The following is a 21,472-nucleotide window of genomic DNA, read 5'->3' as shown; positions in this document are numbered from 1 at the left end:
CTTGAGGATTAGATTCTGTGATTTCTCTCACATTATCCATCTCTAAAATCTTATCAATTTATAGCGTGCATTTGCTTCTCTTTGAATGTCAGAAAACTTTGGAAAACTACCCTGCTGTGTCCTGCTATTCCTCTCCGAAGCAAGCTGGGAAATTCACAGGAGATAATGTAGCACAACTAGTAAGACCGGTTGATGTGTGGGGAATGTAGAGTCACAAAGATTCAGAGTTGTGGTAAATCCATTCCCAGCCATATGCAAAGCCACATATGGAGCCCTGTGTTTTACTGCAGCTGAACAGTAAAAAGTAACAGAAACAGGTGATAGAGAGGGAACTGACCAAGAATACCTAGAAATGTTGTATTCTACAAGATCAAAATATTGTCAGGCAGGCGTGCACTTGGTTGTTATGTTAAAAGCATCCACTCTTCATAATTGGGGCATGATTGCTGAGTCAGATCCTGAGGAGATATAAAGCAGTATTGGCTGCATCATTGAGGATCATCTCCCACCACCACATCTGAGATCATTGTGCAGTTCTAACTGTGCTCATTAATGCTTATTGAGGGAAAACCCAAGACACTTGAAAAGACCTATTTAAAATCTAGTTTTCTTTGAGGTGGTACATGCAGTCGGTTCTGTGGAACTCAATATGAAGGGAGGATATTTGGTGGGAGATGTGCAGCAGCTTTGCTAGAGTGACTTTTTAGTATGTAGTACTTAAATTCATTGTAATCCGAGCTGGAATGTCGCATGTTTCTTACTTATCTCCAGCAAGTTTTTGCCAGCAGCTTGTTCTCTCCAACCTTGATGCTCTTCCATGGAGGTGTGCTTGTTGATATTGAAAAGGTTGTGGTAAATTTAAGAGGCTAAGGGGGTGTGAGAGAATGGGATGATGAACTTCATTGCCACTATGCCTGGTGCTGGAAGAATGGGCAATAGTAGAGCTTTGCTTATGTGCTGCTTTGTAGGGACGCTATAATTCTGCTGTAACTGAGTTCATTTTGTAGAAGGGCCATTATGGAAGAACAAGAGTGAAAAGATTAAATGGTAAGAGATTATAAGGGGAGTATAACTGAGCAGTTGTGGGTACATGCCTTACACCCTTCAGCCTCAAAATACATAGTCTAGAGATGCACTGACCTGTTGCATAGCAACCAGGAGGAAGCACAGAACCAAATCTCTGGATGCTGTGGTTTGTAAACCTTTACAGAACAAAGTACAAGACCTTTGCTCACCTGCTAGAAATGTTCAGAAGCTGAAGGATAAAGATGCTACATTCCCTGAAATCTAACACTTAACAACCATTTTTATTTATAGAGAAATACACAGATGCAGTGTAGAAAGTCTGACTGCTTTGCCTCAAGGTTATGTGAATTCATCACACAGGAAATTCCTTAAAATATTGCAAATGCTAAGTTTTTGCAGCTGCAAATATTTGCCCATTATTGTGATCTTGTAAACACTGATATGCCTATTTAGCAAAAGTATTTGTTATTTGACTGAAGTCAAGTAAAAATTTTGATGCATGATAAAAAGTTACTTGTGTTTAATTAAAAACTGCTGTCAAGAAGATGATTCTAGCCCCTCTTGCCCAACTGAAGTGTTTCAAACATTATTTTCAAATAAATAGCATGGACTAGAAAGCATTTATGCTCGGGTAACAGCTCCCTCTGGTTTCTTGCGGACCAAAGATGTGTATCTGCTTTGTACATTTCATACTTTGCATGCACACTTTACACTTGCAAAAGTCACAGATAGATCCCATGGGAATTTTTTCTGTTGTAAATATGTATAATATTTCTAACTGTAGGAAATGTGTTAGTCTGTACAAAATAGAGACAAATATGGTTCATAATAGAAATGAATACTTTTTTCCAGTAGAAAACTCCATATATAATAGTTTCAATGGTAATAGTACTCCCACTCTATAAACCCATTCTTTAAAACCAAAAATCACTGAGTAATGTATTTGATTGTGTAATTTCCTTTGCCTTTCAAACTAAAGACATTTTGCAGTTTTGGACTCAAGAGTAACTGGCTTTTAATGAAGGTGTATGAATAATACATGTACAGTGTCTGCAAGTACTAGATGCTGCCTATTTATTTTAGAAAAGTATATTAATGAATCAATTATTTGTAATTAGTTATATAGGATGACTAATGCCATATGTAACAGTATTTAATGAACCCCTTTGGTAATTGGAATGGAGATAATAATGAAAAGGACAACGTAGGAAGTCACAAAATGGGAAAGACCTCAAGGCTCATGAAGTGGTGAATATCAGCTTACAGCATGTAAAAATCCCCCAAGCACCAAAAAAAGCAATAAAATCTGCAGGCTTTTTTATCTCCTGCCAGATTTGGAAACTTAGGTTTCTTTTTAGATGAACTTGGTGATAGCATACAGAGAAGACGCTATTCTGGGAGATATAAGGAACAGGCTTTAAGAGGAGGGAGATTTATATCTTCTTTTCTTTTGCTGCTTATAAATAGCGTGCACTGTCATAATTTTCTTTGTTTTTATTTTATTCATTACACATTGGGCACTTTGTGTGATTTTTTCTTTAGTCCAAGCTATGTACATGTGTTGCCACTCTTTCTACCTCTGTAACTCTATGGTTTTATTAGTCTGGCAAGTATCAATTTATTAGTTCTGCAATTGTAGTACACCTTTTTAGATGCCTGTGGCTGTTTTTGCTATTAAATGCTCATATAAATGGTTCGAAAAAATATCTGCTCAAATATTGTGATACTGATCATTGATAAAGACCTTGTAGCTTATTATAAAACTGTAATAAGTCTATTGGCTTGTACCTATAAAAGTACTTGCATGGCTTTCAGCCCAGTTGAGGGTAAAATGCTGTTGTTTGTATCTTCCATGCTTATGTGCTTACCACTGCCAGTAATGAAATGGTCGTGCGATGTTACTATCTGTGTGATAAGCTTAGTGGAGTAGTTCTGCATATGTTTTGTACAGCAGAAAAGTTTGTGCAGACACCATTATTATTTTAAGGTGAATGTAAATGGTCTTTCAAAGATCTCATTTTATACACTGACAAGCTAAAAGGAACTGCTGGGAGTGTATCAAGGATGGGATTCTTCTCACTCACTCAGAGACATTTACAATGGGGATTTCTAGAACTTTACTGATCACCCAAGGCCCTTTATCATCATTAGAGAGGAACTGGTGGCTTTGGGGCATGCTTAATCTTAACTGCTTTTAGACATCTGCTTCAGGAAAAGCAGAATCACATCCTAGGATATCCAGATTCTTTTGACTTTACCTGCATTGATGGTAAGGATACCTCTGCATCTATATTGTGGGCATCCACATTTAGTGAGATAGAATCGTAGAATGGTTTGGGTTGGAAGGGACCTTTAGAGGTCATCTAGTCCAACCCCCCCTGCAGTGAGCAGGGACATCTTCAACCAGATCAGGTTGCTGCGAGCCCCGTCCAGCCTGACCTTGAATGTTTCTAGGGATGGGGCCTCCACAACCTCTCTGGGTAACCCGTTCCAGCACTTTACCACCTTCACTGTAAAATTATTTTTCCCTTATATCCAGTCTAAGTCTCCCCTCCTTTAGTTTAAAACCCTTACCCCATTCCTGTCACAACAGGCCTTGCTAAACAGATTGTCCCCATTAGGGTCCTAGAGATAGGTCCAGTAGTTGGTGAAGTCGCAGAATGCAGTCCTCAGAAGCCTCAGCGCTGCATATGCACGTGGCTGGGTGGCTGCCATCCTGATGGGTCTGGTGACCCTGTGATGTGCAAGTGGAATTGGCTGTATTTCTAAGCCTAAGAGGGGACTCTGAGGCATATTTAATGCATACGGGGTAAAGTGACATCTTGAAATACAACAGTCCATTTCATTAAAAGTCATGCCAGGAGAAGCAGGGTCCTTTCTCCAGTAGCTCAAGGAAAGGAGAATTCCCTCAGATTATGGGGAGTGCATGCGAGTGCTCACTGTGCAAGATGGTTCACATCCATGTATCCTGCTACATCTCAAGAACCTACCGTAGCACTTGGGTGTAAGCTGTCTGGAGTGGGAGGAGTCTCTCCTCTTAAAACTCTCACTTGATGGTAAACTGGGCCAAAGAAAATAAAACTTTATCTAAGATTATGCGCCTTCCCTGACGAGGGGATCCCTAGGCTGCTGCCCTGCTATGAGAACTATTTAATGCAGTCTTCAGTGTGTTTGATCCTATGTGTTCCTGCTCCCAGAGAGGTGATATAATTGCTTCACTACAGAATGTACTCACTACTGTTTCCCTCTGACCAACGGCTTCTCCCAGGCTGTAGAAGATTAGGTAATATCTAAACCTTGGGCTGTCACTGTGCACCACAGACAATGTTAAATCTTTTTACTGTTTGCCTTTCTCTCTCTTGGTGTGGCATGCCCTTTGGCACACCAGGTGGCAATTATTAGAAATTTTTTCCCAGTGTGAATAGAGAGTGTTAACTCTGGTTAATGCCAAGTAGAGTGACGAGTACGCTTGCCTCCTTGCTCATTGCTGATTTGCTGACATCTGAGAAAGGTGGTTACGTACTCTTGGTGTGCGATTTGTGCTAAAATAGTAACTAGCCAGTTTGAGGGTTGATAAGCTGTTTGGGGGGCTGAGGAATGACTATGATATATGCAGGACAAAAGTCACTTGAGATTAATTTCTTTCTATAACTCAGCTCTGGCAACATACTTTGAAGGAAATTTAACACATCATCTTTGTTGCATGTAAGATCTGTTTTGTTATAAATAGGGCAAAGATATTATAGGATATGATCACCCTGACTGGAGCATTGTGAGGAAGGGCCAGGCACTAAACTGTTGATTCTCAAATCGGAGAAAAAGCTAGTTAGTTTTCCTGATGTTAAGGGAATGAATTTTTAGAAAGCCATTCATTGATATCTGACAAACAGCTTGGAAGGGATGCCAAACCCTCAGGGTTTCTGTCGTGAGCCTTAAAACACATTTGCATATTTTCTGCATGGAGACAGGAGCTTGCTCTCTGTTGCCAGACTGCAGAACTAAAAGGATGCAAAAACTCTATCTAGTCTGAAGGGCTCTGAAGGAGAACTTCATCATCAGAATTCAAATGTGTGCAACAGATTAGGAAAATTACTTCAAATGGGATTTCAACCGTATCTGAGAGAGACTCACAAATCCTGAGCAGATTCGTAGGCAAAATACTACCTACACTGCCATTAAAAAGCTTGCTTTCTTCTCTGGGCATTTCTGATATAAAAAATAGTTCTCTGACATCAACGGAGCACACAGATTAATGTTGATTAAAATGCTACTGCTTAGTTTTATTGATATCAAATGCTCTTTTTTTCTGACAGTTTTCATTTCTCTTTCTCTAAATGAAAGCAATATCATCATGAATAGGACCAGAGTGATGGAGGAATAAAGAAATTATGGTCCTCTGCCTACAGCCACTGCAACCAGTGGTCCAGTTTGTTAAAGTTTAATGTTATTCCTAGCTATACCATTTACTGTGAGTTGTTGTGGATTGAACTGGGAGTCCCCAGGCCTTGAAAGGGCTGCAGCGTTTCTTGCCAGGATGGGCAGCTCTGGTGAAGTAAGTGCAGAATCTGTGATGGTGTGAGCCAGACTGGTGTAACTCCTGCTGGTGGGCTTCAGCTGGGAGCTTGATTGGCAAGTGTTAGCGTCTGTGGTGTGGTCCACACACAGAAACAGCTACGCTGGTCCCTCTGGCATCCCTCATGCTGCTCTTACGCCTGCTATTTTCATTGAATGATTTCCTCTTCTGATTCCGCATACTATTCTTTTCTTTTATTAAAGGAAAATGCTTTCAAAGACAGCAAAGCATTTGGGGCCAAGATTGCATTAAATGTGCAGGTGATGTTTTGTTGGCAATATCCTCCATGTTATGGACTAAATATGTCTTTATCATTTAGCAGAGGAAGCTGATGACTCAGAGGAATTCATGACAGCTGAAAGTACAATTTTTATCATATAGATTTACCCTCTGGTCATCCACCCAACCAGGCACTAATGTGGGTGGAGTTCTCATTACTGTTAACAGAGTTGCTGTTTAAATTTCCCATGCATCAGGCAAACAATAGACTTCCCTTGCATATACACGGCACTGCCATTGATCTGATTGATTCTGGGTTGCAGTGGTGGATGTGGTCAGTGATGTATGAATTAAGAGAAAAGACACAGTTAACTCTTCATGAACGCTTATGTTAGTCAGGACTGTCTTTGCAGTACAGTGCTAATAAGAAAATGAAAATAAATAAATAATCTGTGACTTGTTATAGATTTGTGCAACACTGGTGGGGGTTTAAAACTGTAGAAAAAGATTGATATTGTATGTTCTTTAGAGGTATGGCTCTATTTCTGTATGATGTGTCTTTTTATCTCTTCAGCCTTAAATTTCAAGTCTCACATAACAACAGTAGAGGTTGACAGAGATTTAAAACACAGAGTGTACATGGCTTCGCATCACTGTCCTACAGAGAATTGCATTTAAGACTAAATGGTGGGGAAGGTCTTTCAGCAGCTCAGAATAAATGCTTTTGCCAAGTTTGTGTGATTGGAGTCAAACCAGGAATATTAGGCATGCCTCCTGCCTCTTGGAAAGATGGTCTGGGCACAAGACCGTTGGCGGAGCAATGTGCTGCTTCATTAAAGAGAATCTCAGGTTTTCTGGGTTGTCTGGTTTTATGCCTTGCCTGCAGCTTTTTGGGGGAATGGCCCAGGTTTCCCTGGAAAGGGTGGAGGAGATTCCTGTGCAGGATAGCCCAGATCTTGGTGAGGGTGATCCCTGGAGGGGTGAATATGTGAAGGATACTGAGACGGAGCTGGTGGTCTGCGTGGGGCTGTACCAGTGGAACAGGAGGGTACCCTGGGATGGCAGCCATTCAAGGCACGTGCAGAAGCAAAAGCTATCAGGTTTCCAGTTTTTGCAATTAAAATTCTTACTTGTCTAAGATATATGGAGCTGTTTGGGGCAGATCTAGTTCTTGTACTTGAAATCCATTTGTGGATCTGGGTCCTACAGTCTGGCCGAGCTGCTGAAACAGAAATTGTGAAACAAATATCCTGCATTCTACAATGTCAGTGTAGTCCAAAGGCCAGCATTTATATAGAAATATATTTGTAGCAATTTTAGAAGCATTATTTTTGATATAATGAAGTATCTTTTTTTCAGGAAATAGGGAAAACATTTAATTCTGTTTTCACCTTGGTTTCCATAATTTTGTTTCCAGCAGAGTCAAAATGTCAGACAAAAGTGATTTAAAAGCAGAACTTGAGCGCAAAAAGCAGCGTTTGGCTCAGATAAGAGAAGAAAAGAAACGGAAGGAGGAAGAAAGGAAGAAGAAAGAGGTAAATATGCAAAAGTGCCTTTTAGATAGTTCATGCTTGCAGAAGGGGCTTGCCAAGAATTTGACACTGCGTATTGTATACCCCAAGGTATCTGTCATGCAGAATGAGATCCTCAAACCCACATCAGTCTAACCTTAAAATCAAAATGCTTATTTTTAGTCAAGAAAGTTGGGGTGAGGGAATTGCTTTTAAAACCAATGCACTGTCAGATGACAACAGTTTAGACAACATGATGTGTATGTGTGTGTAGAAAGAGAAATTGATTTGCCACAATGCATTTTCCTGGGCTCCTCTTCAATGGAAAGGGAGTGGAGAGTGGGGAAAGAGAAAGAGGGCTTACATTTTTTTCAAGCCATTACAATCTAAATATGTATTTTTGTACTCTGAAGACTAGTTTGATTACTAGCTAAGGTAACAGATTTACAATTATTATTCTCCGGTAAAGTAAAACATAATTGCAATTGCATTTTCATCTTCTGGCATGGGTGCATCTTTCAGTTCTGTTAAAGTTTGATTGACATATTAGTTTATTTGTCCTTCACAATATGCATTAGGTTTTTCATTAAGGGATTTGTACTTCTTTTTATTCAGTCACTTAGTGGAACAGAGGTGAGAATTGACAGGGAGTGGATACTCATTTTCATGCAAAGTCAGAGAAGCATTAAGTGATTATGTTTCCTTTCCTTCAAATGTCAACACTTACCATAGTTTAAAGCACCTGTTATCCTTTACTAATAACTGGTTTCCTTTTAAACTGACACTTTAATATTGTACATGAATTTCATAGAATTACTGTGGAAATGTGATGTGATCCAAGAAATCAGTGTTCCAGTTTTGGCTGTCTTTTTTTTCATGCGAGCTGTTTTTGCACAATTACCAGCACACACCCCAGTGAGGCTCCTGGAGTCACTAGGGGAGTCCTCTGTAAGCAGAACTTTAAATGTTAACATTTTCAGTGTTCATTGCTAGCCTGTTAATGAATTAGAGGGAAGGGAGCCAAGCTAATGGCTCGAGGAGGCTATTCTGTCCTTTCCTTTGTCTCCTGCCTCTGATTTTATGCCTCGTGGAGATCTTTTCGTGGTTGGAACTTTCCATTGGCCCCGATGGCCAGATCCAGCACATGACACCTGGCTCTACAGATTATGCTGCGGTGCCTAACAGTGGCACCATAAATGGGATGCACTGGTATGCCTGATGGCCTCCAGGAGCGAAGTCTAGCATTCATTTAGATACTTAGCCATGTCCACTGGTGCAGAAGAATCTACAGCCCTGTGTACTGTGAGATACTTCAGGCTAGCTCATGGGAAGAGCTGAGCACAGGAATATGTCTGAACTTGGTCATTGTCTGTAAAAGCAATGTTCTTCTGCATCCTGGCTGTGTCCAAACTGGAGAACATGGTGATGCTTCTGAACTTCAAGATTTTCTGTTGTGCCTGGACCAACATCAACACCAGGCTGAGGCATTGTGCGGGCCCTCTGTGCTCCACATTCTGGTTTCAGCAGAAAGGAAAACCTTTCTGTGTGGAGGTTAGGTAGGATCAGTTGATTTAGAAGCAACCTTAGGATCCAAAGTGTAGAGGCAGATGCCACCAGACATTATCTGTAAGAACTATGGTGGGATTGCTGTATTTAAGACATGATAAAATGGTAGACACGACCACTTGCACTTTGTTTTCCTTGCATTACTGGTAACTGCACTAGACTACAAATGGGACATGGGTCCAGTTCCCTCATCTGCCTGGGAGAAGGGCTGCAAGCCTGTTTCTTTCAAGGGAGTGCTCTAACCATTAGGCTGGGGTATCAGTGTTTTCCTTCCACCTTACTAAATTGGGGAATGATGAGCCAAATGTAAGCAATCCTGGCTGATGCAGATGTTGCTTCTCCTGTTTCTAGGTCCCAGTAGACCAGAGAGGGAGTAGGCTAATATGTAGAAGCTCCAAGCAGATATAGATATATAAGAATTTTTATTCATTTTTATTCAGGATAATGATATATCTTGTTCTATGGTCAGCTTTTATATTAGCTGAATAAGTTGCATCTGGTGAATGAGAGGTACATGATGTCCATCAGTGTACTGTAAAAATCCTTGCAAATATACTTGCAAAGATCAGTTTTCCCATGCATTCAGGGAAAAATATTGTTACTGATATATAGAGTATAAATTATCTAAGCTATAAATTATCTAAATGTATCTAAGTGAATTTCAAAGTGTACCTAAGCAGTGGGGTATATAAATTTTTTTCACGCATTTAATTGTTAGAGTTCATTATACGTGATTGAAACTTTTCTGGTTTGTCTTGTTTTAACTCAGGCTGATCTACAGCAGAAGAAGGAGCCAGCTCAGGAAGATTCTGACCTAGACCGCAAAAGAAGAGAGACAGAAGCTTTGTTACAGAGCATTGGTATATCCCCAGAACCACCTCTAGGTATTTAAGAGAAGCACACTGTAAAGCATTCAGCTCTGCCACAATGAATGCATTCTTTCTACTAAAGCACGCTTGGCTTTTTTTATTTTTGGCTGTATTAGTGAAGTGAACTCTTCTGTTTGAATGCCTGCCATACCATTCACATATACCAGCTCATGGCATTTTGAGTACGTGTCATTGCCAAAAACATCTGTTTCATTTCTTCAAGAAATTTTTGTGAACATAATGCAGGTTAGTTTTGCATACCAGCAGTGATTTCTTTTCTGATGGACTGTTTTATCTTCTCTCACATTTATCTGATGACCCACAAAATAATATTATAAATGCTGTACTTCATTAGTCCCAAGTTTTGTTTCAAAAATTCAGAATAAGCATTTGCTAAGGAAGGAGGAGCATAGTCATGTTGGAACTCCCATTGATTTTCTTTTTAAATCAAGCAAAACTGGAGAGGGGAAATAAAAAGACAAATCACAACTACCAAAAACCTTATCATCATATCATCGTTGTAGGTTTTAGATCTGGTTTCATGTGCTTGACCTCTTTTTTGGTTTCGATGTTTCAGTTCTAGGATCTGAAGTCCTCAGTATAAAAATAGGTGTGGCAAAGTTTATAGTGTCTGAATATTGGTTACCTTGGTTAAGTTCTGTCTCACTTATTGGGTGGCCCTACAGTGAGAAATTTCCTCCCTTCCTCCCTTCCATCCTGTGCTTTCTATTCCCTCGAATCCAGAATCATTGTCACTATTTTAGCTGAAATACTGGCCCCTCTGGTGGCACCAAGCCTTGTCACTAAATTAATTGCGGCTGCGTCTAGGATTTTACACCTAGATATTCTTGCCTGTAATATGTAGGAAAAACTCCAAATTTGACAAAATACTGAAGCCTTGATTTAGGAAAGCACCTTAACAGGTGCTTGGGTGCATATGCAAATAGATTATGACATTCTTAATTGGGATTTCAATTCATAACTTGCATCAACTATCATTTACTGAGAAAAGTTACTATTTTTATAAATTATTATATAGTGACTGAAGCTTTTAAATACCACTTCTCAGAAGAATGGTCTGACAAGTAATGGTTAGGTTATTTTTATGTATCATAAAATATGTTTTGTAAATTATATTGTGATATAAAATCAGATACGTTTTTAATGTTCTATCATTTAAAATACTCATTTTTATCTAAAAATGAGGATACATTTCTGTATCATATTATTAGCTAAACACATATATTCATTATGCAAATGATCAATTCTTATCTTTGTTCATTATTTTATGTTTGATACTGTCAAAAGAGCATGAAAATTCACATATAAGATGATTTGTTTTAGTTAAACAATAGTATTTTGTCCTCTTCCATTCCTTGTATATATGCTCACAATTAATGTACAAAGGGGGCTTTAGTTCTGCCTTCACGTACGCACATGATACCCGGATCTCACTGTGAGTGCAGAACACATAAACAGCCATGACATACCTGTAACCTGCCAAAGGGCTGTCATGAAAATGAATTTACTTTTCATGCTGCAGTAATTTCTGTGACAGTCTCTAGTGAGAATCTGCATCAAATGTTTGACCACATGGAAAATCCAAATCTCTTGACAGGTCTGTCATTATACATTATGGAGCATAACAAAAGAGTTTAAATTTTTACTCTGTTAAATCTATAAAAGGAAATGCACATGATTTAAACCAAATGGGAAACTTCGCTCTTGCCTTAAAACCCCTTTTTGTGTTTTATTCAATGTGGCTGCTTTGAAGAATACTTGCGCTAAATCTTGACTGGAGCCATCTCTGCATTTTCAATATTTTTGAGAAACCATTTTAAAAGAAATCAGGATATTTTTACTTTTTTATTTATTATTTCCTTGCTGAAGAGCTTTAACTCAGGCTGACCTTGAGCTATGAACTTCCTTTCCTGTTTCAGGAAACAAAACTGCGTTTGCATGAAATATGCTTCAAAAGCCCTGGCAAGCCAAAGAAAAAAATCATTGCTAGAAGTTGGGCAAATAGCATCGAAACCAAGGGAAAAATTTTCCTTGAGTGTTGAAATCATGTCCCACCAAAAATGGAAACTTCATACGATCTAAATTACTTAAGAAAACATGATCACTGAGCAAACTAATATGTATTCTCAACATCTTTGGGAAATGATTTTAACTTAGCTGGATTTCCTTATTTAGCTTTTATTTTTGACGTCATATCCACACTGCAGCCTTAGACCATATCTAATGGACACTGGCTTTTGATTTAAATTAAAAATTTGTAAAGTATGCTTGTTCTATTGCCTTCTTGACTTTACCAGAAGAGTTCACTTAGTTTTTTGACAAGACAAGCCCCTGATATTTCTTCATACTTTTAAAATTTTTGCAAGTCAGCTTTAAGCTATACCCAAGAAAACAAGTGCCATTTTATGTCCACGGATATCTCCTCCATTGATTAGCTGTAGATTCCTACTGGGCTTTCAGTCCTGTCTAAATTCATGTCAGTTTTAACACTTCCAAAAGACTTAAAATTCACTTGACTCTCTTCCTTTTCTTTTTCTTTCCTTCCTTATTTGCTTTCACCATTTCAAACTCTCCTACTCATTCATCCACTATCATTTTGGTCCATTGGTTTTGATTTGTCTGACACTGCTCTTCATCAGTGCAGTCGCTGCATGTGTTAACATGGGATACCTGTTATTTTCATTATTTAGTCCCAACCCCTATGTCTCCCTCTTCGAAATCAGTGAGCACACCCAGTGACGCAGGCAGCCAGGACTCGGGAGATCTGGGACCCATAGGAAGGTAAGACACAGAGTTAATAGCTTTGAATAAATGTGTTTTCTTCACTTTGCTCTTACTTTCCCATTTTTACCTTTGCTTCTGTAAATAAGAACGTGCTGTATCTAACGTGTAGTTTTGTTTCTGCATTTTCCACTGTGTGTTACCATCCAGTAAGACTGGTCTCAGATGTGAGGTAAATAAACGCGATGCAGCAAGCAGTTCTTAAGCTTTCCACACCTCATATTAGAAGCAAAAGCTGAATTTATGCCTCTAAAATGGCCCACAGAAAGCTGTTAATTCTGTGTGGAAATACACTGAAAACAGAGGGGAGTACCCAGTAGTAGAACCTGTTACTTATGAGTTATCTTTGTTCCCATAACCAGTCCTCCCAGGTGTAACGCCAGGCTGCCTCGGATTCTTGTGTGGCTGCTCATCGCAGTGCGTGCCACTGACAGTGGCAGGAAAGAGCTTCTATAGAAACAGGCTGAAACATCCCAGGACCCCGTGGCAATTCTGCCTTGGAAACTGCGGGAATAAGGGTTTTGGGAAGAATGGGAGGAAAGCAGCTCTATTCTTGTTGGAAGGGGGTGGTGGAGTGTGTGTAGGGGATGAGCACAAAAGCAACCTTATCTTTGTTCATATGGCTGAAATAGGAAATGTAGTGGCAACCCCAAAATAATTCCTACTCTGGAGTAGAAAAGAAAGGAGGGTGCTGCTGGTAAAGGAGCATATGTTCAAGTAAGAAGAGGTCCAAGCAACTATACTGTGTATTTCAAGAAATGTAAAACATAGGTTCTAATAACTCTTTTTGTATCAAACTAATTGAACATAAAGCTGAGCTGCCAGCTCATCCAAATCTGCGAGCCAAGACTCTGCTAATCACTTGAAAACACGGTGATTTCTCTCTGCAGTTAACAGTTGTTAGGAGTAGACACCATACCTCTACAGGCATCAACACTAATATTACAGAGCTTCAGGTCACCAGATTTCATTCCACGCCAGCCTTCTGCTTAGAAGAGTCACACTTCTGTAAGCTGAAATTATATTGTGCCCCCCTTCAGCCGGATGCAGACACTGTCCATTGTGATGTGGAGGTTACACAGCTGCTGCTGAAATTTGCTCAGCCCTTCTCCTAGGTCTACCCTCTAGAAGGTTGTTAAGTAGAAAAGCCCTAGCCTGTAAGAAATGGCAGTTCAAAACACAGAAAATGGTATAAGGCTACCTTCATAAATAAATGCAGTAGACTTCAACAAATCAAAGTACTCTGAGCAGAGCACAAGTTGTTTTTAAGCAAAGTACAGACTGCTGTTCAGTGTAAGGTTATTTCTGACAGTACTACGTGAAGCTACTACAACACTGGCTGAAGACTTCGAAATTCCTGGTTTTCTTCTGAACGTTAACGGTTTAACTTTTTTACTGTTGAGGTAGTGAAATGCCCTTGGAAGAATTTATTTAACTGTGGCCTACGCTAGCACTTCGACTCCCTGTCAGCAACAAGCAATGAAAGCACATGGCTACACGTCCTTACAGAGGAGAACCAAGTTTGTCCTCTTCTTCAAAGCTCACGACGTACTGCATTGTGGGCTTTCATTTTGGATCCATTTTCTGGCCTCTTGTGGCCCTACTAGGAATTCAGTGGGAATCCCAAGACCTTGTTTGTAGTCCGCTATTTTGCTTGCCGTCCTCTCTGGTATCGAAAGGGCTGTGTTGTGTGCCAGGAAGGCCGAGGGTGTTTGCCTGGAGTGACTGGTTTGTAGTAATGGAAATTCCATGATGTCTGGTCCAGGCCCTGGGGAATCTCTGTAACCTGTGGATAGTGTTGGGTGGCAATTAGTTTGTCACTGGGTGCATGTAGATGTGCTCAGTGTGTGGTTGTGTGAACGAGTACACTCAGGTGTGCGTGTGTGATAGAGCAGTCAAACTTGGAGGAAGGTGTTGGTAGACCTGTCATCACAGTGGATAAACAAGATGAAACAGCCTCAGCTGTTTTCTCTTTGAGACATGCCTAGAGCATACTTGTGACTTTGACAACTGTGTATATGAATGCCTGTTTATCTGTATAAGTAAGGTTATTCTGCTTCATTTTAATGTATCCTTCCATTTTGTTCTCTGTGATAGAGGGCACTTTCCCCAGAATCCCCTCTCATGCCATCGTGCTTGTAAGATCTTTCCCTTTTTGTCATTCTGCTGCAAATTTGCTGTACAATAGTAGACCGAGCACAGGCATTAGAGGAGAGCAGATTAGTTCCAAAGCTGCTAATGCCCCAATCTCGGAGTTTGCAGCTTGTCTGTTGCTGCTGCTAATGCTGCTGCAGAAATAATGAGCTAGCGCACTCTGGCAAACATCCTGCATGCAGTCTGATAACTCATTGCTGAAGTGTTCTCCAGAGGAAGATATGGATATTAAAAAAAAAAAATCCAGTCCTGCTGTGAAGTCATAGATTTTGGTTCACTACAGGAGAGAGGCCCTGTTGAAAGCTCTGAAGAAAGCAAGAGATCTTTGTACATTCCTGTTCGAGGCAGCAGTTTCTGGTGCAGAACTAGCTTGGGTTCACACTTCTGTGAGTTGTTGGCACTTTTGGTAGTTGTCAGACTTAGATATTAAGGCCGATATATTATTTAAAAATACCCAAATCTATCAAAATCTATTAAAAAACCAAAATCTATCACCAAGTATGTCTGAGGTATATTTTGATTGGCAAGCACCTGTGGTCTCTTACAGAATGGTGAACGTAGTAGTTAAGCCAGAAATCCAGGTTTCTGACATCAACTTCTCGGGAAAGACAACTGATAAATGGGAGAGAGTTTGGACAGTGCTAAGTAGTTGTTATCCTGGAACCACAGACCTCACTCTACCTTACTCTGCAAGATGAAAACTAACTGGTAACTCACCAAGTGTAATAGTTATATGGGGAGCAAAAGGACTCCAGGAGGCAATGTGTAAGAGCAGCAAATCATTTGGCATTGAAGCTGGACAAATATAAAACCAGAAAAACTTTGTAAAATTTCAATGGTGAGACAAATTAATCACTAAACCAATTTACCTAAAGACTCTATTGGATCTTCTGTCACTGGAGATTTCTCATTCAGGATAACAGGCCTGCCCAACAGGCAGTGAAGAGGTCAAACAATAATTTGTTTGGAAAAGTCATATAGCTTTTTTGTTGCACAGGAAGAAAAGCTGCATAGTCACAATGGTCCCTTCTGCTGTACGATCTATAGACTAGTAGTGCTGCTGTCCCGCAGGACCATTGTCCATTATCTCCAGCATAATAGCTAGAGCAACGTTGTCTTTTCCCTGATGCCATTAAGCTTATTAGAAGAAGGTGTGGGGCAGACTGTGTAATAGCACTAAATTACGGAACCATTCCTGTCCTGTGCAGCCCAGGTTTTTATGGGTTTTTTTTTTTGCTGCTTGACCTTTAGTACCACATTGCTATTTGTCATAGCCTTTTCACTAGGGGTAACACTAGGTTTTGGGAGCATTCCAGCTTTTCCCTTAGCCATGACAGCAACAGTAAGAATGAGCAGATGTTAGATGAAAAACAGTGCTAGAATCTACTGTCTCTTTTCTTTGAATATTTTCATTTGGACAGGAGAGCTAACTTTTTTATTTGGTGGTCTTGGGGATCAGTTCTGGGTAGGCAGATTCTGGAAGATATCACCGTAGCTGTGTACCTAAGAAATAGGTTGGGTACGTACTGCTCTTAGTTATCAGGCTGCTCTGAACAATTCATTAGAGCCCTGTTGTTGCACAGAGAGCAACTTGCCTACCTCCACATTGCTTTACATGCCCCACTTCACTCTTCTGATGGCAGTGTTGCTTATGCTACACAGATAGGACAGGAAAATGACATCACAGCCTGAACAGATAACTATCTCTGGATAGATGGGTTATTGGTTCACAGGGCTTTCTGTTATGATGTATTCAGACGTGACTCATTTTCCGCAAGACAGTCTTTCGGTATCCCATTAAGATCTTTTTTGGAATAGAGTGTGCTTGGCACTTTCAGGATAGGTATTTTGTTTAGGGACATTGGTGCCCAATGTCCTGTTGCTGATGGTCAGCTTAAATGGACATGCACAACTGAAGAGTAGATTTCAGCTAACTAGATTTGAGTAAATGTGAAGAAAGGGGCTGATTTAAAGGTATTTGCTGAGAGCTTCTGTGATGTAACATAGTGTGAAACACAAGTTTACCTCTTTGAGACTATCAGTATGGAGCTTCTTCATCATAACTATGCATCTCAGCTTTCCCTAGTCAATACTCTGAACTTTTGCTGCCTTTAGTGTGCCAGAGAGGATGCTAGCTATCATAGTACAACTGTCATGAAACAATGCCCATGGGGAGGCATGTTTTACTACTCAATATACTTTAGACATTCATAAATGTCATCTTCTCACCACGCACACCCATGAACAGCATGTTTGTGTCGTCTGGGAGAATACACAAGGACAAACCTTGTACAGTGCTTCAGAGCCAGGCAGTATGATACCAGGTCTTGTGAGCTGAGCCTGCTCTCTGGAAAAGCCCCAGTGTCACAGGTAGAGCCAGAGCACTAGGGTTGGTCCATGCTTTGCACGCTAGCTCAACAAAGGGTGGCAGAAATATATCCGTGATAGAAGGGTGTGGTCCTGTGGCGGGGTAGCTCTCTTGTGCTAATACTAGCCTGCATTGGTATGTATTCGTGTATTACCCGCAGGGTGTCTGTGCGTTCACCCTGGAAACTTGCACGCTTGGAGGAGCTGCATTTGTGGACCAAGATGTGATTTATCTGTGTGGCCCATTTTTCCCCTTTATCCCTCACTGCTCCTATATGTTCCCAGCTAGCTTCATTACCTTACAATGGTAAAGTTGCACAGCTGTATCCCATTTATTATTGAGCTGGGTGGTGTGTGTGTGCATGCAGTGGAGTCCCATGCATGCAGCACTTCCCTCTGTGCATTTTGTACTGGAACATGAGAATCCCATTAGGCTGCGTATAAGGTTTCCCACCTTCCATCTGCTCAGTAAACTGCACCAGGCTCAGCTGTCTTAGATATGTAAAGATTAATGGTTGCCTTTCTTTCTGCAACAGCTTCATCTGTGTTCTTTTACTTTCTCACTTGCATATTTTGCTGCCCATATATTTAGATACCTGATTATTTTGTAATAATTCTAAGGAAGCATTCTTCATCTTCTGGTAGCTTCTTTCAGAGCATCGTTGCTTCAATGTGGTGTTTTAGCTGCTCTAAAAATGCAAGGTGGATTATTTTGTACTATTTCTCTCACAGTCCATTGATTTTGGTGGGTTTGTCTGGCTACAGTTACTCATTCTATAATTATTGTTCTTTCTTCGATTAGGGCACTATGTAACACTTAGTTTAAATGGTTCTTACCTGAATTATGTTGTCATTCCACTGATATCACAATTTTGGGCTGTTTGATGCACTGAAATTGGTTAGCTTCCTTCAGTGTGTGAAGTTTATTTGCAGTAAAGCAGGGTTAGTCCTTATTTAGATGAAGCTGTAAATATTTAATGAAAGTTCCAGTGAGAATGGGTTTGAGCATAGCATTAGGTAGCAAAGAAAAGAAAAAATAAAGGGAAATCAGACTTCTCAAAGAAAAGGTTTTGTAGCAGTAATATGCCATTTTTGTAGCAGTAATGTGCCGTAGAAGTTAGACCACTCTGGAATCCTGATTGCCTCATCATCGCTACAGTTTTTTATTTCTAGATACAGTACAGGACATGAGCAATCCTAGAAATAGAACAGCTCTCTGCAGTGCTGGAGGACTTCTCTCTGAGGAGCAATTTCACCTTTGGCTTTGGCTGTTGGCATAATTTTTTGTCCACTATGTCAGTTCATCTTGCAGTTACTGTGACCTCTGAATGTGTTCCTAGTGGGATTCCATAAAACATAGTAGCAGCTGTCACATTATGGTTAGATGTCCTTACTGACAGGGAGTCAAAAGCATGTCTTCTTCTCTCTCATTGTATTTTGAAGTTTGCTGACAATATTAGTCTGCATTCATGTATGTTTTCATCAGACATGATTCTGATTTGCTTCTATCTACCATGGCACTTTGAGCCATTTGGGTATAAAAAGAACTACATTATGATAAGTTTTCCTTCACAGCGTTGATATCTGCCCTCAGTTTGTATTGGCCCAGTGCACAGAGAAACTCCAGGCCTTTTTCTCTGCAGCATATTATTTGTTTTTGTATAGTTATTAGGTGTTCTGCTCCATAATGCAATATGTAAACAAACATACAAGACTTTTGTTAATCCTGCATTGCTTCATGTCTGACTCTCAAACACAAACATTTCTTTCTTCTTAGATATACAATCAAAAGAATAGAGGTAGCTCTGGAGCATCTGGGCACTGAGTGAGTCAGAGCATGTCCTTACTTTATTTACCCTTTTACAGTTTTGTGTTTAATCTTGCTTAGTGTCAGTCAAGTTTTTAAAAAAAAGCATTTTAGTAAAGGAGTGTGTTCTTACCACATAATATTTAAAATCACAAAGATTTTGTTTGCTGATCTCTCATAAGTGTATCTAAATGTCACTAGAGTCTTTAGGTTCTGTACTTTTTAGGCTTTTTGCTTTTTGAGTTTGGCAACTCAGCTTTTGTTTTCACTGTTTCATTTTTAAACAGCTCCTTACCTAGTACAGTAATATAACATATTGACAAGCTGAAGAAAGGGTATTGGAATGCCATTCTCCCTTTTAAATAACTGCTTTGCTGTTTAATTAGATAAAGAAGGCAAAGAAGAAGGTGATCCTGGTCTCAATTTATACAGGAAGATAGGATTATTGTAGTAGATCATCTTTTATAGTCCATGCAGCATATTTCCATTCTCTTTAGCTATAGAAAACACCTCTTGTAGACAATAATAAAACCATGTTTCTGTAAGATCTGCTAAAACCACTGCTAACATAACCATATTGCCTAGGGCTTAACTACTTTATCATTAAGTAAATGCATTTGACAGGTTCTGTGCAATTATGCTGTTTTATCATTGCTGCTCAGCTTTGCACTACCAGCATTTCATTGTGTTACCACGTTCACAAATGATAGGGATCCTTCTTCAAATGTGGCCAGTACAAGTGGGCCTGTGTTGTATTGCCTCAGGAGTAGCAGCCGTAATGGTTATTAGTAGCAGATATTTTTTTAATGGTGTTTTTTTTTAAGATCAGTTTATATGTACAGAATGGCTTTTAAATGGCTGTTTTAGTGGCATACGTATTTCATAAATGGGCTGAGCTAAAGGGAAGCACAGAACAATGTAAAGACTCTGAGGGAGCTACAGGAAAGACTGAGGGAAAATAACTACTTTATGATGATCTTTGCTTGAATAGTTTTTTCTTCAGAAAAAATATGGTAACCCTAGGGACCATTGTGTAGTGAAGACATGAGTCTTTCACAGTGGAGAGTCAAGAGCAACATTTGCTTGGTGGCTAGAGGCAAATGAGATATCCCGTGGGATGCTGGCATTGCTACTCTGTTTTGCTGGCTTTGGATTTGGTGTGGGATGTTTGCCGTTACATGGTAAGGCAGAAATACACACCCCAGCTGTTACATTTTTATTTTTTCCCATATGGTTTACCATGACACCATCATCCGGATCTCTTGGCACATGTGTTTTATCTTACAGTTTCCAACACTGTTGGAGGCCAAATTGTGCGCTAAGCCTTCTTGACCTGAATCGTGCTGGCATCAGTGAAGGAGTGACAGTGTCAGCCTCTTCCCCTTGCCTGGGGGGACCCTGGCTGTCTCAGCTATCTTTGCCCTAGGAACCCTGCTGCTTTTTAAAGCAATGCTGCAAATCTCTTACACTTCCCACCCCCAGCCCATTTGCAGGACAGTAACTGGGCTGGTCGGTCGCTCAGGATGAGTGGCTGCATTGAGCTGCTTGCACACATCATGGCTTGCCCTGTGCATATGAGGCTGGAGGAAGGCAGGTTTCTTGCAGTCTTTTCCCTCCTTTTGTCCCTGCACAAGAACCACACTCCTTCTCCTTTATATTCAGTGTATATTTACCCCTAGCTATCTGAAGCCTCTCCCTGCCAGTTTTCTTTTTTAGCCTATAAACATAAGCAGACACCTTAGGGACTGATACTTGGCAGTTGCTTTCAAGTGTCTGTATATCTGACCTAGAAAGTAGGGAGTGTTTTTCAGTGTGTGCCAGTTACAAAGTCAGAATGGTCCATATTAATTAGAATCATCTGCAATCCTTTTAGCATGTGAGCCTGTGGCATCATTAAGGATTTTCATGCTTTCATTTCTAAAGGATGGATAGAGTTCAGTCCTCCAGGTCTTTGATTATTTTTCTCATTAGCAAGCATCTCCATGCTATAAATTAAAGGAGAAGGAAAGATTGCCATTCCCAGGGTGCTTCATAAAATGGCTTGGAAACCTGAGCCCCAGCTGCAAGCAGCAGAAAGTAATATTAATGTGTAAAGCCCCACTTAACCATTTAGGTTATCAGCCCAGCTGTAGTTACTTCTCTGTAGTTATTTTCAGGCATATCATGCATATATTTAGTCAGACAATCAGATGATTTTAGGGACTAAAACACTAATCCTCTTAAAACAAAACAACTTACTTACTAAGGACAGCTCAGCTTAAACAGTTCTCTTGCACAGAATTTCAGCTTGATTTAATTAAATTGTATGAGATCACCTCCTATGTTAAACTGTTTAACATAGTTACTCTGGTACAATTTGTGCCTGTAGATGTTTCCTCCTTCACTAGCCTAATAAAAAGCCCCTCAGAAAATCCCCATTCATAATTTTATGTTTAATCTGGAAAAATAAAAAGTGGCTCTGAGTAGCTATTTCAGTAAGTGATTTTTTAGGAATTTCTTCAAAGCTGTAGAATGGGAATTGCTGCCACTGGAAGGATATTGGTAAGTCTCCAGATCATGTTTTCTTTTTTCAAGGAGT

General features: G+C 40.0%; 1 protein-coding gene across 6 annotated transcripts in view; it reads left to right on the top strand.

Annotated features, from left to right (window-relative positions):
• DYNC1I1 (dynein cytoplasmic 1 intermediate chain 1) overlaps positions 1 to 21,472 on the top strand; it is a 199,524-nt gene that overhangs the window by 9,510 nt on the left and 168,542 nt on the right. For 3 of the 6 annotated variants that reach the window (XM_064444579.1, XM_064444576.1, XM_064444582.1), the window contains exons 2-4: positions 7,236 to 7,353; positions 9,665 to 9,779; positions 12,476 to 12,566. In XM_064444579.1, the coding sequence (XP_064300649.1) occupies positions 7,246 to 7,353; positions 9,665 to 9,779; positions 12,476 to 12,566 (314 nt within the window). In that variant the 5' untranslated portion in view covers positions 7,236 to 7,245. The remainder of the gene's footprint in view (positions 1 to 7,235; positions 7,354 to 9,664; positions 9,780 to 12,475; positions 12,567 to 21,472) is intronic. The other 3 variants (XM_064444581.1, XM_064444578.1, XM_064444577.1) reach the window with 2 other exon arrangements.

The sequence above is a fragment of the Phalacrocorax carbo genome, chromosome 2 (assembly GCF_963921805.1).
Source record: "Phalacrocorax carbo chromosome 2, bPhaCar2.1, whole genome shotgun sequence".
NCBI classification, from domain to species: Eukaryota; Metazoa; Chordata; class Aves; order Suliformes; family Phalacrocoracidae; genus Phalacrocorax; species Phalacrocorax carbo.
The sequence above is the reverse complement of the archived record's forward strand: the minus strand, read 5'-3'. Positions and strand labels throughout refer to the sequence as shown.